This window comes from Magnolia sinica, chromosome 4, assembly GCF_029962835.1.
Source record: "Magnolia sinica isolate HGM2019 chromosome 4, MsV1, whole genome shotgun sequence".
In the NCBI taxonomy this organism is placed as follows: Eukaryota; Viridiplantae; Streptophyta; class Magnoliopsida; order Magnoliales; family Magnoliaceae; genus Magnolia; species Magnolia sinica.
Window position 1 is genome coordinate 94212226 of NC_080576.1, and position 20523 is coordinate 94232748.

A 20523-nucleotide genomic window follows, 5' to 3' on the forward strand; every position below is an offset into this window, starting at 1 on the left:
TTGAGGCCAATGGTAGAAAGGTCTTCTTAAAATTGGTCAAGATAAAGAGTATTGATTATGATACTTCATATTCAGGAAATGATTATGGTGTGATTAAATGTCTTTTTTAATTATGGTCAGGTTACAATGTCTCATAAATAAATACAATATGATTACAAGTCTCATGAATAATTACATAAAAGTACAATAATTAATATATACAAGTTCATTTCTATAAGAGTTTTTTTTTTTCAATTATCCTAATAATATACAAGTTCATTTTTATAAGAGTTTTTTGTTTTTGCTTTTTCAATTATCCTAATAATTTATTTATTTTTTTTTAAAAAAAAAACAAGTGTTTTCCTTCTAATTGTATTACCATCAAATCAAATATGAAAATCATTAGACAAATATAAATATATTCAGAAGATTAGTAAAAAAAAAAAAAAAAAACTTGATAATTATTGTAAAAATGGTGAATCCAAACAATAATATTATTATATTTTAATAATAATTTAATATTAAAGTAATGTAAAAATATCATCGCTATAATTTTCCCACTAATAAATCAAATATAAAACATGGTAGTCAATTACAAATGTCATCAGAAGACATGTAAAATAATTTATAACACTTGCATATTTCTTTTATATCACCATGCTAATTGGTTAAATAAAAGAAGATTTAAAATGTTGATATGTTAATAAAATAATATTTCATATTAAATTAAAATTTTTATTTTTTAAATCTTTTTCAAAGAAATTTATTTACTTATTTAAAAAAGAAAAGTATAATAAAATCCATCAATTTACACAAAATTCAGCTCATGAAAAGCATTGTATCTATTCCAATAATTTCTAATTCCCAAACAAACCGTTGGTAATCTAGAACATTTCTCCCTGGGAACTTACCTACGCTAGATTAAAAACTACAGGGACCCATATATGGTCAAACAAAAAGGGCCGAATGGCAATGGCCAGGATCTCCCACTGGCCTTAACCTAATCAGTCATCCAGATCATTGAATCATGCAGTCTGCTGAGCCCACATATACTTAGATTAGTAAAAACACTGACCACAAATCCTCAACAATGGTGGCTAGGATCTCTCAATCTAGTGGGACCCACATGTCCAAAAACAAAGAACCCGAGTAACTCGTGTGAAATTCAATAGCCCGAGGATCAAAAACTTTAAAAAACCCTGTATTCCTCGTGATCATCTCTACAGTGTAATTCCCACAACTATAAAAATCCATACCAATAACATACAAACCCCACCACGAAGAAACAAACAAAAGCAACCACTCTCTCAACTGACTCTGAAAGCTTCCCTCACTTAGAAAATGAAACTTCCCTTTCTCTTCTCTCATCTCCTCCTCCTCCTCTGTTTTCCTCTCTCTAACTCCGCCCCTCATGACTACTTAGATGCATTGTCCAAGTGCATCATCTTCTTCGAAGGCCAGAGGTCCGGCCGTCTCCCACCCAACCAACGTCTCACGTGGCGTCGGGACTCAGCTCTAGCAGACGGTTCGCAGGCTGGGGTCGACCTTGAGGGCGGATACTACGATGCTGGGGATAATATCAAGTTCGGCTTCCCGATGGCTTTCACCACTACAATGCTGGCTTGGAGTGTGATTGAATTTGGGAATTTGATGCCTCCTGATGAGATGAACAATGCCATGATTGCAATCAGGTGGGCCACTGATTACCTACTCAAGACCATCTCCCAGCCTGACCGTGTCCACGTGCAGGTATATTTCATCCTGTAAATAGCATTTTTAGTGGGAGATTGTGATTTGTATTGTTCTTACAATTGGGGGCTTTGTTTGGAATGTGCAACTTTTCGGGGTTTGTTTTTCAGTTTTCTGATGAGAGTGAAAGTCCGTCTGGTCTGGCTTATGGTCCACGAGCTGTGTGTGGTGATGCAGGGCTTGAACCTGGGCTAGGTATCTGGCTCACTTGGGTTCATTTATGATAGGATATTTAAGTTGTTAGATAACTGCTAGAGGGCAGTACTCTGGCTCACTTGGGTTCATTTATGATAGGATATTTAAGTTGTTAGGATATTTAAGTTGTTAGGTAACTGCTAGAGGGCAGTACTCTTATAAGGCTCCCTGTCTGGCTCACTACGGCATTGTATCGTAATATATATGGTATTAAGTTGGATCCACTATGATGATGAGATGGTCTAAATAAATTAGGACGGAGAAATAATTAGGTGGGCCATGTTATAGAAAAGAAAGGAAAACCATCCAAAAACTTTTAAATTTAAGAGTGGCAGGTATGATTATTTGATTGGGATTATTAATTTGGGGTAGTAGGTTGGATGCCATACACATAGGTGGGGCCCACTCGTGAACCTTGTAGAAAGTACTTGGAATTAGGAGTTTTAACTGTTAACGACCTAAATAAGGACTGGGAATGGTAGTAATTTTGTACTATTAAGTCATAGCCCGTATAGGACCTATTTGGATGAGGACACATGGCAGAAAAATATGAGATTTGGATTTCTGATCAGGTGGGCCACACCAAGGATGGACAATGGCTCGAAATAAAACATAGGTCGGATTATCAGAATCTTTTGCAGTGAGTGTTGGATTGTTGATTGGATTTTATTACACAAATCAAGCAATTAGTACTTGCTGGCCTACCTGCCTTTCTTTTAAGACTGGGATGAGTCTATATGACTTGACCGAGTTGACTCAGGCTCAGTCGGACCCAAACCTGTTCGACACAACGAGTCACCCCCAAGTTGGGTAAGTCGCAACTCGACTCATGACTCACCGACTCGGCTCGAGTCGATGAGTCTTTTAACCATGATTGGGGCCCACCTGTGAAGCAGACTGGATTGGACATGTATCGGTCTTGTAGTAACTAGAGCTAATTCTCATAATCTTTGATAATTAATAAGAGAGAAGGCTTGTCTTATCCTGAAATCAATTCATTTGTAACCCATTAATAATCGATAAATGGATGAATCAAGCTTTAAAGATAGCGTATTTATATGTAATTCAGCCTGGTATTAAAATTTAAATAATTTTATTTTCATTTTTTCCAATAATATATTAACGGTCGTGTGGTGACTAGAGCTAGTTCTCATAATCTTTGATAATCAATTTTAATTCCAGGTGGGCGACCCACTTGTAGACCACAACTGCTGGGAGAGACCAGAAGACATGGACACAGCTCGAACTGTATACACCGTTGATGTGAACAACCCCGGATCCGACGTCGCAGGTGAGACTGCGGCCGCTCTGGCAGCCTCCTCGATGGTGTTCCGATCATCTAATCCATCATACTCTCAGACCCTCTTACAAAATGCAATTCGGACCTTCGACTTCGCAGATAATCATAAAGGAGCTTACAGTGATAATGCAGGCCTTAAGCCAGGGGTCTGCCCGTTTTACTGTGATTTCGATGGATATCAGGCAAGGATCAGTTCAGTTCCTCTATATGTATGCTTGAATTTTTATTTTTCTTGGCATTCATGCATCAACTCACTGAGTCAACTCAACTCAATTGGATTTCTTCAGGACTCAGAAAAAAAAAAATCATTTGATAACAACTAGGTCAAGACTCGGTCGCTTGACTCAGCATAACTCTAAAAAATTGAGTCAACTCACCAAGACTCGTGAATTGAAGATTGGAATCTCGGACCATCCGGACCGAACATGTCTTTGGCCCCAATGTGGATAGCATATTTTGCCAGGAATCAAACTGATCAGGAAATCTTAACCATCCAAACTTTTTTTGAAACCATTCATTTGATGGACACCAATTGGATGGTTAAGATAATCCAGTAAGTGGATATACGGTGAAAATACATGTATGGTGTTCTTACTAACCTTTGATTAACGGACACTTGATTGTTGAATATCGATCTTATTATTGTTATTATTATTATTTTTTCATTTTGATGGTTTATCAACACCGATCGGCCATTTAGGATATCATTTCAGTATATTTTTTGTTTGATAATCCATCTATAGTGGGGCCTACGATTTTGACGGTTGAAATTTGATCTACCTGTTTCTAACGTGTACACTCATAGAGTGCATGTGTATGAACCATCACCCTCCGCAGAGTATCAAAGTTTTTCTCTTGACAATCTGGCCAATTAATTTGGTAGATTGAGCGGGAGATTTGGTTATTGTGTCAGCAAGGGAACGGATCGCATCCATGCACCATGCCACTTTTGGACATGTGGGAAACATGGATGAAATCTAAACCGTTCAATTACCATTTCCAGTAGTAAATACCTGATGGTCCAAACTTCACATCTTTTGGACGGTTCTAGAGCTTTGATTGGTGGCAGACAGATGAACACTAGAAGACAAAACACAGCAACAGTCGGCAATCTGTAGATAGAGTATCATTTAAGATGGTCCAATCAAAGCCATTTTTTTTTCAGTGTCCAATCAAGATAGAGCTAACAGAATGCCTGGTTTCGATCATCATAAACATCTGCCACGTGTACAGAAAACCGTCCAAATATCCTTATACGAAAATGAAGTACAACCTGCACCGTTGGTAGTTATTGACTTTCAATGATAGTCTTCTGTGATGACGAGATCATTGTTAGATAATGTTCCTACTTTTTCCCATGATCTCAGCCATCCGTGTGATTCACTTTTTTTCTAGATTGATCTGGACTGTTCATCCATTGGCCACAATTGCAGAAATCACACCGATTGACCGTCTATCTGATTAAGAAAACTGCATTTGCCCACGCTCAACTGGAAAAGATCCATCAATAAGAGTGAATTTCGGTCATGGCCCATCTACAGTGGTACCTAAGAAAATGAATGGTCAAGATCACTGCAAATGTATACCATTCACAGAAGTGAGATTCCTGGTTAATCACATCTCTTGTCAAATTTATAAAGTGAAAACCGGCCCCATGTTTCAGCAATCTAGACCGTTGATCCGATCATATCTAGCATTGGTAACCTGAAAATGGACGGAGAAATATTGGATCCTGGGATCTTTCACTTTGGAAAACCATCAAGGACCACCCCACCAGATCAACGGTCTAGACAATAGAAATATTGGATCAAAACAATGAAAATAGACCCAGGAGAAATCTGGTCGAGCTGAGATGAGTCGACTCGGTAAGTTGAGTCGATTTGACTCAGGCAAGTAGATTTTTTATTTTTTTTTTCAAACTATGGTTATGATGATGGTCATTTGATGTGTGGACAGGATGAGTTGCTGTGGGGAGCTGCATGGCTGAGAAGGGCATCTCAGAACGATTCTTATCTGAGTTACATACAAAACAATGGGAAGACACTCGGTGCAGATGACAATATCAATGAGTTTGGATGGGATAATAAACATGCTGGACTCAACGTACTTGTCTCCAAGGTCAGTCTCTTCTCATTCACCTTTTATTAATATGGGCCCATCGAAAATGCTGATCCAGACCGTAGATATCACGAGTCTCACCATAGATGGTGGAACCTTGGCCTTGCTATGAAATCCCCATGATAGAAAGATCCTAGGTATTGAATATTTAACCGTATATTGTCTAGCCGCAAGTTGAATGGTTAGGATCTTCCCATCTGGGAGAAAAATTTGTAGTATGAGCCATAGATAGTATGATCCATGATATCAACGGTTTGGATTACTTAACCATGGGCCCTGCTTGATCAAAATAAAAAAACCTGAGGTGAGCAAAATAGAAGAACGGTCCAAATTCACCTAGAAAAACAGCCCATCTGACTCATATTTGGTCTTGTGACCCCACACATATGATGGTCCACCAAATAAACGGTCCACATCAGAAAACCATTGTAATGTAATCCAAGATGACACATAGATTTAGCACAGAATCCCTAATGTTATTGAACGGTTGGGATTTCAGGAATTCCTTGAAGGGCAGGTGATGTCTCTACAATCATATAAAGAATCGGCGGACAGTTTCATGTGCACCCTCATACCAGAATCATCATCCTCACATATACAATACACGCCCGGTGGCCTCATATACAAGCCAGGGGGGAGCAACATGCAGCACGTGACCTCCATCGCTTTCCTACTCCTCACCTACGCTAATTATCTTTCTCGTTCATTCCAGACCGTCAATTGTGGGAGTGTCAGTGTGGGGCCCACTTCTCTCCAATCACAAGCCAAGAAGCAGGTACCAACCCAAGTGCCTGTTTTCTTAAATTTCAATATACAGCGGTTGTGTCACAAGTTCTGATACATCCATTTTCTCTCAACCAATATGTCACACGTGTAGAATATCAAAACCGTGCGAAAGCTGGTCTATGCTATGATGATCACTTCTTGTGAAAATCAAGCTGATTCAGTGATTTGATGGGCCACACCAGGACAGAGTCATACCATTGGCTGTCCATTGATTTGGACGGTCTGATTTTTAATTCAAGTAATTATAGTCGTGTGGGCCAGGATTTGAGCCCATAGCTCAATGGTAGACGGTGTGTTTCACTATTGAGTTGGTTGTATATGAACTTATGATACAGCTGCTTTATTATTTCCACTTCGTTCATTCGTTTGTGACTCTATTTTAAAATATTTTAAATGGGAAATGGTTATACGCGGTCGACCTCATGGGAACTTCCCATGAGGTCGAGGTGTGTGGGCCCCATCATGATGCGAGTCTAACATCAACACCATCAGTCGGATGCACCATTTCATGGTGGGCCTTGGGATTAGAAATAAATTCGATCCATAACTTTTGTGGGCCACACCAGTTGAGAGGGGTTACCCTCCGATTAAAACATTCATAATCATTGTTTGGGCCAACTGAGATGTGGTTCACAAATCTTGCCCATCCATTATGTGTGTCCCACTTGGATGAGGGGTCGGACCAAGTTTCGGATGCATCCGAATTTTAGGTGGGCCCCACCAAGTGCTTTTGTATGTTTTTAGGCATGTCTTCACATGATTATAGATGGTATAGCCCACCCGAGCTCCGTATACGGCTGATTTTTGGGATATCCCATAATTTAAAGGGGACCCATCAAATGCATGGTGTTGATGTTAGACATGCATCACGGTGGGGCCCACACAGCTCGACATTACTGGAAGTTCTCATGAAGTTGACAGCATAGAATCATTTCCCGTTTAAAATAACCTGAAAATAGTTCAATTTAAAACTCATGTAAACCACACCACAAGAAATAATAAAGATTTAACATCCACTACTGAAACACCACAAGTTTTAGATTAAGCTGATATTTATCTTTGAACCACCTTGTAAATGAGTAGGGTGGCATATAAATATAACGAGAGACCAGAGAAGGTTTCAATGGTGGGCGTTTTCCATTATACTGTTGCTTGTGGTGTTGCCTATTTGAGTTTTGGTATTTGAATGTTTCATTTTTATATTTTTTGATCTCATGTTTTAAATTATTGCCCATAAACATTAGCTAATCAGACCGTCCCAATTTCATCCCTTCACGTGTCGAATGTGGAATACGTATGATTCATGCATAAGGAGGGCCCACTATATCATGAAAATGATTTCTTGGTAACATGGTTCACATCTCATTATTTCAATGGGTACTTATTTTTTGGTCAGCTGATATTCGTGGTGATAACAACTTTTCCACGCTCGAATTTCCTACTAATGTGATGTGTCGGTGGAAAAACATGTGAAGTGTGGGGGGCGATGGACATGTGATCTCATCATCTCTTTTTTAGACAAAAGACAAGATGATTCGCGGGTCCTTGCTCTCGCCCGGGTGGTAGACTCTCAGGAGTCCCGGTCAAGGGTTCGAGTAAGCATAGGTGGTGCAATTCCACCCACGTGAGTGTGTGGAGGTGTGTGTGCGTGTGTAAAAAAAAAAAAAAAAAAACAAAAAGATAAAATGAATGGCTACTCCCCTGCCACCAGCCAATGGCCGGTGGTTGGTGCTATGTGGGCCCATCATGATAGATGTATTTCATCCATGTTGTTCATCTATTTTTCTATATTGTGTCCAATGTTCGTCTATTTTTCTATATTGTGTCCAATGAATGTCAACCATTAAAAACTTTTTGGGGGCTATAAAAATTTTGGATCAAGATGATCTTTGTTTTTTACCTTCATCTGGGTCGGTATGACCTAATCAATAGATTGGATGTCAAATAAACAGTACGGTGGACCTTAGGAAGATTTTAATGTTGGATATCCAATCACTATTGCTTTCCTGTGGTGTGGTCCACCTAATATTTATATCACTCTCATTTTTGGGATCAAGCACTAAAATGATTTTTAAAAATGGATGAACGGAATGGATGAAACGCATACATCCTGGTGGGGCCCACATAGCACCAACCACCAGCCACCGGGCTGATGGCATTGGAGTAGCCAATCCGTTTCCGGCTTTTGCAATACGAGCAAAATTAGGCCGTACTGCATAGGTCTAATGGGGCCACAACAAAAAGAGCAAAATAATCGTTTTATAAAAAATATTTCTAAAGTGATTTACAGACTCTGAATCTGTATAACATAGAAACATTATATTTTCATCCGTGTAACATGGAAATATTATACTTTCATTGGGCCATGTTAGGTGTTGTAAGACTCCATTCTCAGATGCAATTAGCTTCTCTTATTTGCAAACTATGGGAGCCCCAGTACAGGTTACAAACCAGGAAAAAAATGTGCTGGTCAACATCGCAACTACCACACATGACGATTTTTTGACCATTGGATGGCATGCATGTACAAGATTTGGCCATTCATTGGTGCACATTGTAAACATGACATTGACCAAAATTGTTACAAGTGAAAAATGTACCTTAAAAAAATGAAATTAAATGATTCAAATTCAATGTACATATGTGGCCCACTTGATTAGGACATACAAGTTTTTGTATGTAGTTGCGACGTGACTACGTGATATTAGTAGAGGCACGGTTACACACGAGTTGTCTTTTAAAGTTTGTTTGGATGCAACAAAAGTTTAGTCTAGACAACTTTTTTTTTAGATTGGGCTCATTTTAATCTTTTGTGTAGATTATAATATTTCGAACTAATTATTTTTGTCAAATATTTAAACTAAAAGGGTTAATTCAGCATGTGTGCCATATTCACCTTGAGAACTTGGCACACATGATGCACACAGTGCATGAAAATATACTATGGTATATATGGCACATGTAGAAATGCTTAAAGATGTATGGTGGTGGCACACGCAATACATGTGGGGCACTTAATGATGTAAAATGTTGCAAGCAACATGCATCACGTGTACATCTTCGCATATGAAGGATACTTGAGGTTGAATGTGATATTTGTAATGCTTAAAGATGTATGATGACACTTTTAATACATTATCACATATGTATGGTAGGAAAATAGTTTATTATATGGTACAATGAGATGAGCAACTCTTAAATGTTTTAAATATAACAAAAGTCTTTATAATAAATAAAAAATTATACAACTTATATATTTTTTAAAAAATGGTGCAAAAAATAACAAATAAGTCATTTATCAGCCTTTTATCTAACTAAATAATTCAAAACTAAACTTATGTTGCTACCAAATTGCTTTTTATTTAAGAGAAATAAGAGCGGACTTAATGTATAAGAACCTGCCCATGCACGAAATTGCACTTGGGTCCACATGTATGGTCTTATATTTCTCATGGACACCAACAACACTCCCACGAATCAATGAGGTGGGGCTCTTTGTTAATCAATGTTTTATCTTTGAAATTGTGCAGGTTGACTATATCTTAGGGGACAACCCCATGAGCATGTCCTACATGGTGGGGTATGGAAATAAGTACCCGCAACGTATACACCACCGCGGTTCTTCACTGCCGTCCATCGTGGACCACCCACAGTTCATCGCTTGCAAGGAGGGCTCTACATATTTTAACTCCTCGGGGCCCAACTCGAATATTTTAGTCGGGGCGGTGGTAGGTGGTCCTGGAGAAGATGATGAGTACACGGACGATCGAGTCGACTTCCGAAAGTCGGAGCCCACCACTTACATCAATGCGCCCCTAGTAGGTGTCCTGGCCTACTTCGTTGCAAACCCTAATTAAAAATAATTTTAGAATTCATGTGGAGCATAAATCTAAAGATAGCTAAACAAAACAAGTACAACCAAACTCACAAGAAAATAAGGACAGTGAAGGACACATTGGAAAGGTTTGATTAGATCATGGTGCACATGGATCAATGATCTAGACCGATGGTTTGGTAGGCCTCACTCTAGATGGATTATACTCAAAATTTCCTAAATTAGGCGATCGGAGCCACTAATCTTGGGCCTTTTGTCGGGCGGAGAATCAACGATCCGGATCACTCTAAAGGATGGGGCCCACTTGTACAAACTGAAATTCATATAATAATTGGTGGGTAGAACTCCCCTAAGTTGGGGGGTAAGAGAGAAGTTTATTTGTTGTAGATAAGGATAGTTGTCGGCACAAGTCATGGAAAATGCAGTTGTGTATAGTTAAAATGACGAAAATGCCCTCAAATATAAGATGTAGCAAGCTCAACTCTGATGGGCAAGAGTGTAATTTATCTCATTGCATGTTTGTTTATGTCGTTTTTTGCAAGGGGGGCCTGATTTTAATGGTCTACATCTATGGGACCTGTGATCTTTTTTGGACTTTTTTCTGGATTTTTCTACAACTAGAGGACCATGTCCAGAATCTGATGGACAGGGAGCATCTACATGAGATGCACGCTTGAATTATATTATTCAAGTAGGAAAGGACCTTACAAATGTAACAAATGTAGATTTGATTGAAATAACATTTTTCTATTAATTTGTAAACCAAACCATCTCATAGATTTGAATAAGGTGGGGTATTAATCAGGTAAAGGATCAGTGTCTTAAAATGGATACCTGATCAGACGGATAGGATCAGACCTGATTGGTCCATATACGCTATCCGAGAGGGTTGGGTCCTTGGAAAGAATTTGGAATGATATTCTCTCGTCCTGTTTTCATTCATTTAGAGAGGAGAAATATAGAAATATGAATTAAGACGGTTCAATTGTATGGACTTAGGGGTGCACATGGTTCGGTTCAGTCTAGTACTGGGGTGAAACTGGAACCGAACCGTTCCCAACTGTTCAAGGAAAACTATAACTGGAGTCGGACCATTTGCACCCTAGAACTAAACAGAACTAGACCGTAAAAAACCGGTTCAGTTCTATGGTTCTAGACTTTTTATAATCCCGTCCAATTGCATGATTTTTTTTTATAATCCATATCAATTGTATGGTTTTTTTAAAATAATCCAGTCTAAGCGCACGGTTCTTGAGAGACAGAGAGACCATGAAAGAGGGGTAGAATAAAGGAAAATTAGGTTTTTTTTTTTTTTTTTCGCTTTTTATGTTAAAAAAATTAAATATTAAATATTTATTGACTAAGGGGTCCAGTTCCAAGTTCGGATTCGGTTCTATGAAACCTCAAACCAAGAACCAAGCCGAACTAACGTGTTCTTTGATTTTCGGAACCGGAACCGGTGCGCTTTAGAACCGGACCAAACCGTGCGGTCTGGTCAGTTCCGGTCCAGTTTACCGGTTCCATGTGCACCCCTACATGGACGAAGAAGAATGTTCAGTGGGCCTGGGCTAAGAAAAATTAATATTTTGATAAGCACAGCCCAGCCATTCAAAATACCAGCTTATGAGATAAGTGCCTTAATGAGGAAAGGGTGGGGGGTGTACCCCTCGGGCCTTTTCAGGCACCTGGTCTAAAACTCAAGCCCAATAATATACATGGGTCCTGATGCTCGGCCCAAACCAGCCAAAAGTCTAATTGGATTTGGGCCTATCCCAGCTACCCAGTCCATTTTCCTCCCTCCCTTCTGTACGCATGGGATGGAATAACAAAATCCAGACTATTCATCTATTGGGCTTTACGGCCATATGGTGTATGACCCATCCATTGAGGGCCCAACAGAAAAAAAGGGTGGCAATGGGCTGGGTAGCCTGCCTGACCCAATGTGCCCAACCCAACTTTGGACAGGGCTTGGACCTACAAGCTTGACCCATGGGCTGGCTTGGTCCTTGCATGCATGGCCGGTTTAATTTTTGGGTTGGGCTCGGGCTCAAGTAATTTTAGCCTGACCTGATCCGACCAGCCCGCCCTAACATTCATCTGTGAATCAATTTCAAGCCCTAGGATGAGAGCGACTCAATTATCTTCTTCAAGCACCTTGTGGTGAGTGTGTGAAGGAATACAATGCAAGAACAACTTCTTTACAAAAAGTGTTGGAATCGTAGATGATGAGGGTCAAGAAGTTGGGGAATAAAAATTTCTTTCTTGGCTTGTTGGGATAGTAAATTACAACAGTATTGTAATGTAGAAGCATCATCATCATTACTTTACATTGTTTGTTTAAAAACCTAACTTGATGTGTAATTTGATGATCAAATGTAGATGTAATAGAAGATAGGTAAAGAAATTTGCAATTGTTACAAATTTACAATATGCTACTGTAGAAATTTTCTATCCAAACATAAAACTTAGTATATTTTTTATATTGATTTGACAATATTTCAGTAATATAAAAATATCATTATTGCACTTTTACTATGCCTATCCAAACATGAAAATTTTTATTGAATTTTTTTGTTATCCATGAGATAAGTAATGTAATTTATAACCATTGTACTTTTATAATTCATTATAGTACAATACATCGGCTTGAAGTCTATGACTAGATGATCAACTAGGAAATTAGGTAAGTTTTTTTCCCTTTAGAGAGGAAGGGAGAGCACTTAGCATAGAGAATCGTGAGGATCTAGCCATGAGAAACTTCAAGATATTGCCTTAGAATAAGGATCACATGGGCTTACGAGGCAATGCATTAGCTTTTAGCCATGAAGACCAAGATGGGAGATTTTCTTTATTGTTGACACTAGCAGAAAAGGCTAAAAGGCTATGGATAAAAACCGTAGCTAAATCCATATAACTACGGTTATAGGCCATTGCTTATAAACATAGGGAGTGATTCACACCCATCTTCCAAAACCCGTATGAGAAAATCCAACATTCCAAAACCTGTATGGGAAAATCCAAATAGAAAAGACTCATGCAGTGACTAATCTTTTAGCTGATATTCTCTAACTGAATGAAACTCCATAGTCCTACATACCAATATGAATCCAAAGACCACTTAATCAAACAAAGAGAAGCCCATATCCTGCATCAATTCAGACAAAGAAAATAAAGGGATTATTAGATAAGTCCAGCTGCTAAGGTTATGCAGGGATGAATATGATGAGGTCGAGCACCATCTTCCTCAAGAGGATAACTATTCCAAATCCACAGAATTTCTCTGAACTTGTCACATAGGCTTCTCGAATTCACGAGAAAGAAAGCAAGCAAAATAGAAAATAAATTCTATAAAATTCAAAATTGATTAATGAATGAAATAAACGAGTTCACAACCCTTTAAATAGGGATACCAAGGAATGAGAGAGAAATCAGAAGCAAACTACAACTAAAACTCTTAGAATTCGCAACTTACTATAAACAGTAAACTTACTATTTGTAAACGGTCATGATGTCTACTAGTGCGCAAGGTTTTCGGCCAAAAATAGTACGTGTCCTATTTAGCTTCACCAAACTGTTCTCCTAATTTTTCTAAGCTCTTTTCGCATTGGGCGCAACTCCTAAAGCCCAACGGATGAAGAGTTATAATCAAACTAAAACTTACTATTTTTAGTAAAAACGGAACTAAAATAAGGAAACGACCGTCGATCTAGGGGTATTTCACAAATCCGGCTTGCGCAACCCGGCATAGTGGGGTTGGTTAGCTAAAGTAGCTCGTTCTACCCCAAAATCATATATTTTACGCCCGGTAACTCATTTCGGATTATGAGATATGCCCGATCTAAGTCTGACGGTCCGAATCATTTCTATCGTCGACCAGGCCTTTTCTGATCCATCTTGGCCATGAAACTGTCCGCGACCCTCTCTACATCATAAGGGGAAACATTTTTCAAGCATGTGGAGTGCACTCCCCTATGGTGCACAGGTGATTTAGTACATGCCCATATATAAATTATAATAATGGTGTTCCCACAACAAGAGATATCTATACATTTACATCAATTTGACAAATGCAAAAAATAATAATAATAAATTAAATTAAAATTAAAATTTAAAAAAAAATCAAACTAAGTAAATTCATTAGAAAAGAAGGCGTCGTTGGGGAGGAGAAAATGATGGATGAAGAAACATACCACTTCATCAGACATACCAGGTTTGCCCTCTGCCCTCATAGCAACCTCGGCCTATGAAGTCATACAGGTGACAAAGTTTTAAAAAAATGTAACCATGAGAATGATGATTATCTTGATGCAGGATGGAAAAATAGAGGAATTTAGATTTATTTTTCTTTCCCTGTCAGAACTTTCATTCATGAAAATGTTACAAACCTTCAACCACCACCGAAAGACGCAGCTTGGGTCCTTGATCTTGATAATTATCCACGATTGTACGAACTTATCCCATGCATCATAATAAGCTTCGAGGTTTTTGTTTATGATCTCCAGCTGGAATATGAAGTATGATATGAGTAAAAACCAAACTGATTAACTAACAATAAACATGCATTTTGCAAAAATACACTAACCAAGCACATGCAATATAAAACAAGTAGTTGGAACTTGACATAGAATCTGATCAGGTAGAAAACAAGTCTAGACAAAACCATGGGCAACTCTTGTGGAATTTCATCTATTCAAAAAGAAGACCATATTCTAAGAAATTTAGTTGTCGGACACAACACCACGACTATTAGGAGAAAAACCCTAATTCGTGCCTTGTATGCATGCACCTTGCACAAGTTCCAATAATAGACATGTCACATGGCATTGAAGATACCAATTTATTCAAAAACAGTAAGCTGTTTAAGATATAACACACCCATCCAAAAAGTTTCCCTGTTTGATGTGTTGTGAAGGAGAGCCTTAACGTGAAACAAGAAGCGTTCTATAGACCTCTTTGTAGCTGGGATCTTGCAGGTGATCATTGTCCGCTTCGACCCCTTGAGAAAACGAAGCAGTGTTTTGCATTTAAAAAAAAAATTTTGAAATTTTAATCAAGGGAACAGGATTTGATTGACAGAGCTAACCTTGGCCTCAGAACAGAGGGTCTGTATGGTTCTTGTTGCCTTTTTAAGCTCTTTGACCTGTGAAAATTTACAACAATAGGAGGTATGCATTAATTTGCTTGTTTGAAGCGAACGAATCATCATTAACCAGCAGAAGCTAAAGAGCATCTTACCACTTGAAGTATGATGTCATTGTGTGCACGAAAGTGGGTTTGAAGGAAGCCAAAAGCTGGAGAAAATATCAATATTCAGCACATTAAACATTTTCAGATAGAATATGAACCAAGATAGACACAATAAATCCACCTTTTAGGAAAGAATCAACAAACTTCCCACCATACTTCACTGCCATTGCATGCACAGCGAACAATTTGAATCACGAAAAAAGGCCCAATCTACTGGCTAGAGTCCTGACCTATCTTAGTATAATACGTCAGGATGTATTCAAGACCGTTTTCTTAAGTTGCAAAGCAGATCAGCCAGCTACTTTCTAGTTTCATGGAGTACAGATAATACTTTACCATAGAGCCACAACACCATTTCCGTTTGGAAACAATAGCTCTATTAACATAATCATAGGAGAAACAGAGAAATTAACAGATTACAAAAGGGGAAACTATCCCAAGAGTCAAAAGTGGCATCTTTAGCTGGCATATTGATTTCATGTTTGCCTTCTTTTATGAGCATCAGTTCCAGATTTACTTCTAGACAAATATGGATAAAAAATGGAACCCACAGTAATGCACATAAAGATCTTTCCAAAAACTATTCAATGTGGTTCACAATAAATAAATAAATAATCACTCTTCAAATAATACCATAGATGATCTAATCCATCTTGTTGCATTAGTACTCCTAGAGCTCTCAGAGCTCCAGTACTCCTTGCATCAGTCCATTTGGACAATCCGATTGGACTAGATGTCCCAAGGCAACCACGTGCACTATAACTTACATTACTCTGAAAGCAATGGAGCATCTCTCCATCTCCTCCACTTTCTCTTCTTTCTTGGCCTCAGCAGCAGGTGCTTCAGCAACAGCAGCTCCACCACCGGCACTTGTAGCCATAGCAAAGCCACCACCACCAGAAGGCATTGAAGCAAACTTCTCCCTACATAATGATAATAAATTAACAATAACATCTATCTATCACATAATGATAATCCAAACAATAGCAGGGAATTACAATTACAACTCACATAGTTAATGATCTCATTCTAAAGCCCTTCTCCCTCCTCCTTTACCCAGGCTTGGGACCGGCAATGCAAGGAGTTGCATTGGCGGAGTTAAAAAAGGGCTTAGGCTCCATTTGGTTTGAAAAAAAAAAATTTGTATTCATAAATACTAATGTGATGACCAAATGGAGCCTAAAACTATAAATATGTTCAAATAAAGTGCAAAATCATTCAAAAGTTTTTTTTTTTTTTTTAAAACAAATCAAATCAAATAACATATAGAATAACTAGAAAGAACATGTAGACTATAACTTTGTTGAACTATAAAGTGCCAAACATCATATAAAGTAACTTTAAAAAAAAAAAAAAAAACATGCACACTACACATGTTCAATTATAGAATACCAAATTTGTACAAATTATTGAATTCTCAAAGACTCCTTCACCCATTGCACAAATGATCCTAGACCGGCCTCTCCAAGTGTAGATACAAACCCATCTTCTTTCCACAAAGGAGCGTCAGGTTGTATAACCTCAGTCAGGACAACAACAAAAGCTCCATCCTCCAACGGTTCGCAATGGTCAACTGCATTTGGATTAACTTCGTGTACTTGACCACGAGCAACTACGCCACATTTTCCAAAACCAAGCAAGTCGCATCTCTTACCGATACATATAATATCCGGTTACATTTACACATAAAATGGCATTGGTATTGTTAGCGTTTATAATATAATTGTAAGCTCAATACATAATAAAATTTATACTTGCATATCGACGATGCCTGAGTAGATCTAGTGGCTGGTGGCGATGAGAGATTTTGAGTATACTGTGCCTCTTTTTGCATATCCACCAAGGCCTTTATATCAACCAATGTTTTCTTCGTCTCAAATATCTCTTGTGCTAGGCTCTCCTTTTCTTTTGTCACCATCTCTACCTTTGAACGAGCAGGGGCTGACTTCTTCAGTCCTATCTTGCTTATCAAACAACCTAGACCCCGCATTCGCCCTCACTGTTAGACCCAACCAACTGTAAAACATTGTGAATCAAGTTATTAGTTAGTGGTACGAGGGGTGCACCTGCAACAAGGTCAAGATACTAGACAACTTTGTTCTTGCTTATATGGGCTCTTAAGTAGACTTCACATCTACCTATCTCGACATCAGAGGTAAAATTCATCTCCATCGCCTTTGGCACATTACATATCGTTCAAATACACATCATTAATGGAGTTAGATGAATGATAATTCAAAATTAAATTCAATTTTAAACTATAATATCTATTTTTAAATACATACCATCTGATGGCGAGTAACAGCCATGCTGCGCCTCCCAAGACAAGCAGGTCCTTTTAACTTGGCCCTATTGACTTTATTACTTGCGCTTGCTCTCTTGAATTCTTCGGTGGTATGTTGATTCACGAAGACCCTCCAATCCTCCATAGGGATACCTAGAGAGGCAGGATTATCTCTCACAGCAGTAGGATCCTTGTTTTTAATATATTTTTCAGTCAACCTTTTCTTGTAATTCCTCTATGCTTCATTGATGCATTGTGTAACGTATATAAGACTTGCATCCCAACATTGACCCTCAAACTCATAAAACTGTGACAATGTCTCTGTGACCATTTGAATGTGTGCATGAGGCACCTGGCGAAAGTCCTGGTATATGATCGGGATATGAGTACGGGTGAGGACACCGACATGCAATGCAAAGTCTCTGTGATCAGGACAGTCCTCATTCGGTTGCCCGAATTCATTCGTCTTTAGGACTTTTTTCCTATCATGTTGCACATGTAAAGAAACTCCCCTAATAATGCCTCTCTTTCTAGACGAAGAAGAAGCTGACACAATTACATAAAAAGAATAACAGTTATATATACACATTGTTGATTACCGCCAATATATAAAAAAAAAATGAAATTTACGTATCTAGTTAAGGAGAAGTATCTTATTACCTTTGGTGTTGCTCGTATCTGTACTCCCAAGCAAATGCGCACCCAATACCTCTAGTTGTGAATCCATGTGCCTATTTCTTCACTAATGGAAAAAACAAACTAATGGTTAAGAAATAATTTAGATAACAGATAAAGTACAAATAATTCACTATATTATTCATACATTGATTAGATTTCCTCCAATAAATATCATTTTGTTACATGCTTAAAAAATACAAACAATTCATTAGATTCTCCTTGATCGCTTTTTTTTCTTTGTTTTCTCAACTACAACACTGACGTCTTCTGGTTCATTGAATATCAACTCGTCAACAATTGCTAATGAGGTGAGATCAAGTCCTGCATTGGCATTACTTACAACCTTTAATCGTTTTGATAGAACGCACGTCTCTTCTTCGACAAAAATATTTTTTAGAACCTCCAAGACCACATGCTAGTCAGGATTTTTTGGATCTCTGGAGTAGAAAACTTGCGTGGTATGCTCTACAAGAATGAAGAGCTCGTCACCAAGTTTGTCTGAACTATAAAGGCTGGACAAATTTTCTAATCTCATATTTGCTTCGACATCAAAAGAAACACCATGATGCGTCACCTTCACCCAATTATACTTAAATAGGACGTGTTTGTACCCTGTTCGGTACTCCAATTGGATAATTCTATGAAGGATTCCGTAGTAAGGTTGATTTTCATCCACTGCATTCATATCCTTAGCACTCGATCAAAAGGTTGTCATACCCTCTGTCATAACCCCACTATTTTTTGTTCGTTTTATTCTCCTCATAGTCCTTAGTGACGAAGAGGAAACCATTAATACAATACTTATTGTATTGCATAGAAAAAGTGAGAGGAGGCCCTCTCACTATATCTTTAAATTCTTTATCTTTAGATTCAATGAACCCTGGTTGCCTCTTCAACCAAGGTATGAATTCATCCTCGCTAAGCACCCTGTTGGTCCTCTTGTAGCATCGCTGTAAGAAATCTTTGTGCTTCTTACACAATATTCGATACCATTGTTATATTGAAATCGCATAAAGTAAGGAAGATATATACATATGAACTTATTATACATACCCTTCCCACGCATCGTAGTTGGGATGACTCTTCAGTACCCATGTACGAGCTTGTTCATATTCGATACCCACTAGGATAACATTTTGACCCAAACCTACTGGACCAACATCGTCATCATTAAGGTTATCACTAACGATATCTTGCAACTTATGTAGTCTTAGAATGACTTCGTTAAACTGTTTTTCCAGCTTTTTCAAGAGGCTTGTTTTCTGTTTTCCTTTATATTGGTTGCAAAATATAACTGTCTCCTCTTGGATGTACTGTTCTGCAATACAACCCTCGGGTCGTGTCTTGTTACAGACATAAGCCTTGAATGTCTTCATGAACCTGACAAAGATAATGATACATTACATATACATACAACTGTAGATGTTAAGACGATTTATTCTTATTAAGCTCATACTGTACCTTTCGAATGGATACATCCATTGATAGTATACAGGACCACATATGCGAGCCTCATAAGCCAAATGGATCGACAAATGCATCATCATGACAAATATCGATGGATGGCCTATAATCTTAAGCTGACATAACATCCTAGCCATGCCCCTCTCAAGAGTAAGGAGAGTTTGAAGGTCTACAATTGTCGAGCACAAGGCATTAAAAAAGATGCAAAAGCTTGTAATTATAGGATGAATGACCTTCCTATCCCTGAATGCATGTTGGACGAAAACTGGGAGCAGATGTTGCATCAACACATGCTAAGAATGAGACTTTATTCCCTTTAAATCCAAGCAATCTTCCTTTACGATGGTCTTCCAATTCGCACTAAAACCGATCGAAATACGTAGCTCACGCAAAGTCTGGATGAAAAGCTTTTTCTCTTCTTTTCTTAGACAAAAAGGACCTTGTTTCTCAATCACCTTGCCATTGTTCTTTTTCAGTCATAGACGCTTCTTAATTCCCAACTGTTTCAAGTCCCTACGCGCATTAGCATCATCCTTGGTTTTGTCTGGCGTGTTCAACATCAAGGCAACAAGGATTTCACATATATTTTTCTCGATATGCATAACATCAGAGTTGTGATGCACGGGAATATCTTTCCAATACTCCACGGTGATTCAACATCATCCGCTAGCTCTTATCGACCTCCATCAATACCCCTCATATTCCTCTTCCCAGTCTTCCCCCACTGCATATTTAAGTTTGCGGTTTGTCTTTCGACCTCAATCCCGTCCAGACAGATCGTTTGACGTCGTATCTCCACCTTCTTATTGAACGTGTCAGCACTTGTGTCCTTCCTAGCCTGGTTTAATATTGGCAACCATCATCTGTGACCCGTATAAACATGTTTCT

At 38.4% G+C, this 20523-nt stretch overlaps 2 protein-coding genes across 3 annotated transcripts; one reads left to right on the forward strand and one right to left on the reverse strand.

Annotated features, from left to right (window-relative positions):
* The first annotated feature begins 1244 nt into the window (after positions 1-1244).
* LOC131243398 (endoglucanase 23-like) lies at positions 1245-10527 on the forward strand. Its single transcript, XM_058242736.1, has 5 exons — positions 1245-1728; positions 3106-3405; positions 5180-5341; positions 5841-6116; positions 9658-10527. The coding sequence occupies exons 1-5, from the start codon at positions 1321-1323 to the stop codon at positions 9982-9984; spliced, it is 1473 nt and encodes a 490-aa protein (XP_058098719.1). The 5' UTR covers positions 1245-1320; the 3' UTR covers positions 9985-10527.
* Positions 10528-14120: 3593 nt separating this feature from the next.
* Positions 14121-16395, reverse strand: LOC131244596 (uncharacterized). Of its 2 annotated transcripts, none has more exons than XR_009170416.1 (5): positions 15977-16395; positions 15198-15253; positions 15046-15102; positions 14348-14958; positions 14121-14203 (listed from the first exon to the last, which is right to left on the reverse strand). XR_009170416.1 is itself a non-coding variant. In XM_058244102.1 (5 exons), the coding sequence occupies exons 1-4, from the start codon at positions 15374-15376 to the stop codon at positions 14800-14802; spliced, it is 318 nt and encodes a 105-aa protein (XP_058100085.1). In that variant the 5' UTR covers positions 15377-15545; the 3' UTR covers positions 14121-14203; positions 14348-14799. The 2 variants fall into 2 exon arrangements, 1 of the variants encoding a protein (XP_058100085.1); XM_058244102.1 differs by lacking the exon at positions 15977-16395 and adding an exon at positions 15331-15545.
* Between the last annotated feature and the right edge of the window lie 4128 nt (positions 16396-20523).

Coding starts and splice junctions, on each gene's coding strand:
- LOC131244596 (XM_058244102.1), bottom strand. CDS start 15,376: ATGGCAGTGAAGTATGGTGGGAAGTTTGTTGATTCTTTCCTAAAAG. Junction 15,103..15,197: donor ATGACATCATACTTCAAGTG/GTAAGATGCTCT, acceptor AAATTTTCACAG/GTCAAAGAGCTTAAAAAGGC. Junction 14,959..15,045: donor CCCTCTGTTCTGAGGCCAAG/GTTAGCTCTGTC, acceptor CGTTTTCTCAAG/GGGTCGAAGCGGACAATGAT.
- LOC131243398 (XM_058242736.1), top strand. CDS start 1,321: ATGAAACTTCCCTTTCTCTTCTCTCATCTCCTCCTCCTCCTCTGTTTT. Junction 3,406..5,179: donor GTGATTTCGATGGATATCAG/GCAAGGATCAGT, acceptor ATGTGTGGACAG/GATGAGTTGCTGTGGGGAGC. Junction 6,117..9,657: donor AATCACAAGCCAAGAAGCAG/GTACCAACCCAA, acceptor GAAATTGTGCAG/GTTGACTATATCTTAGGGGA.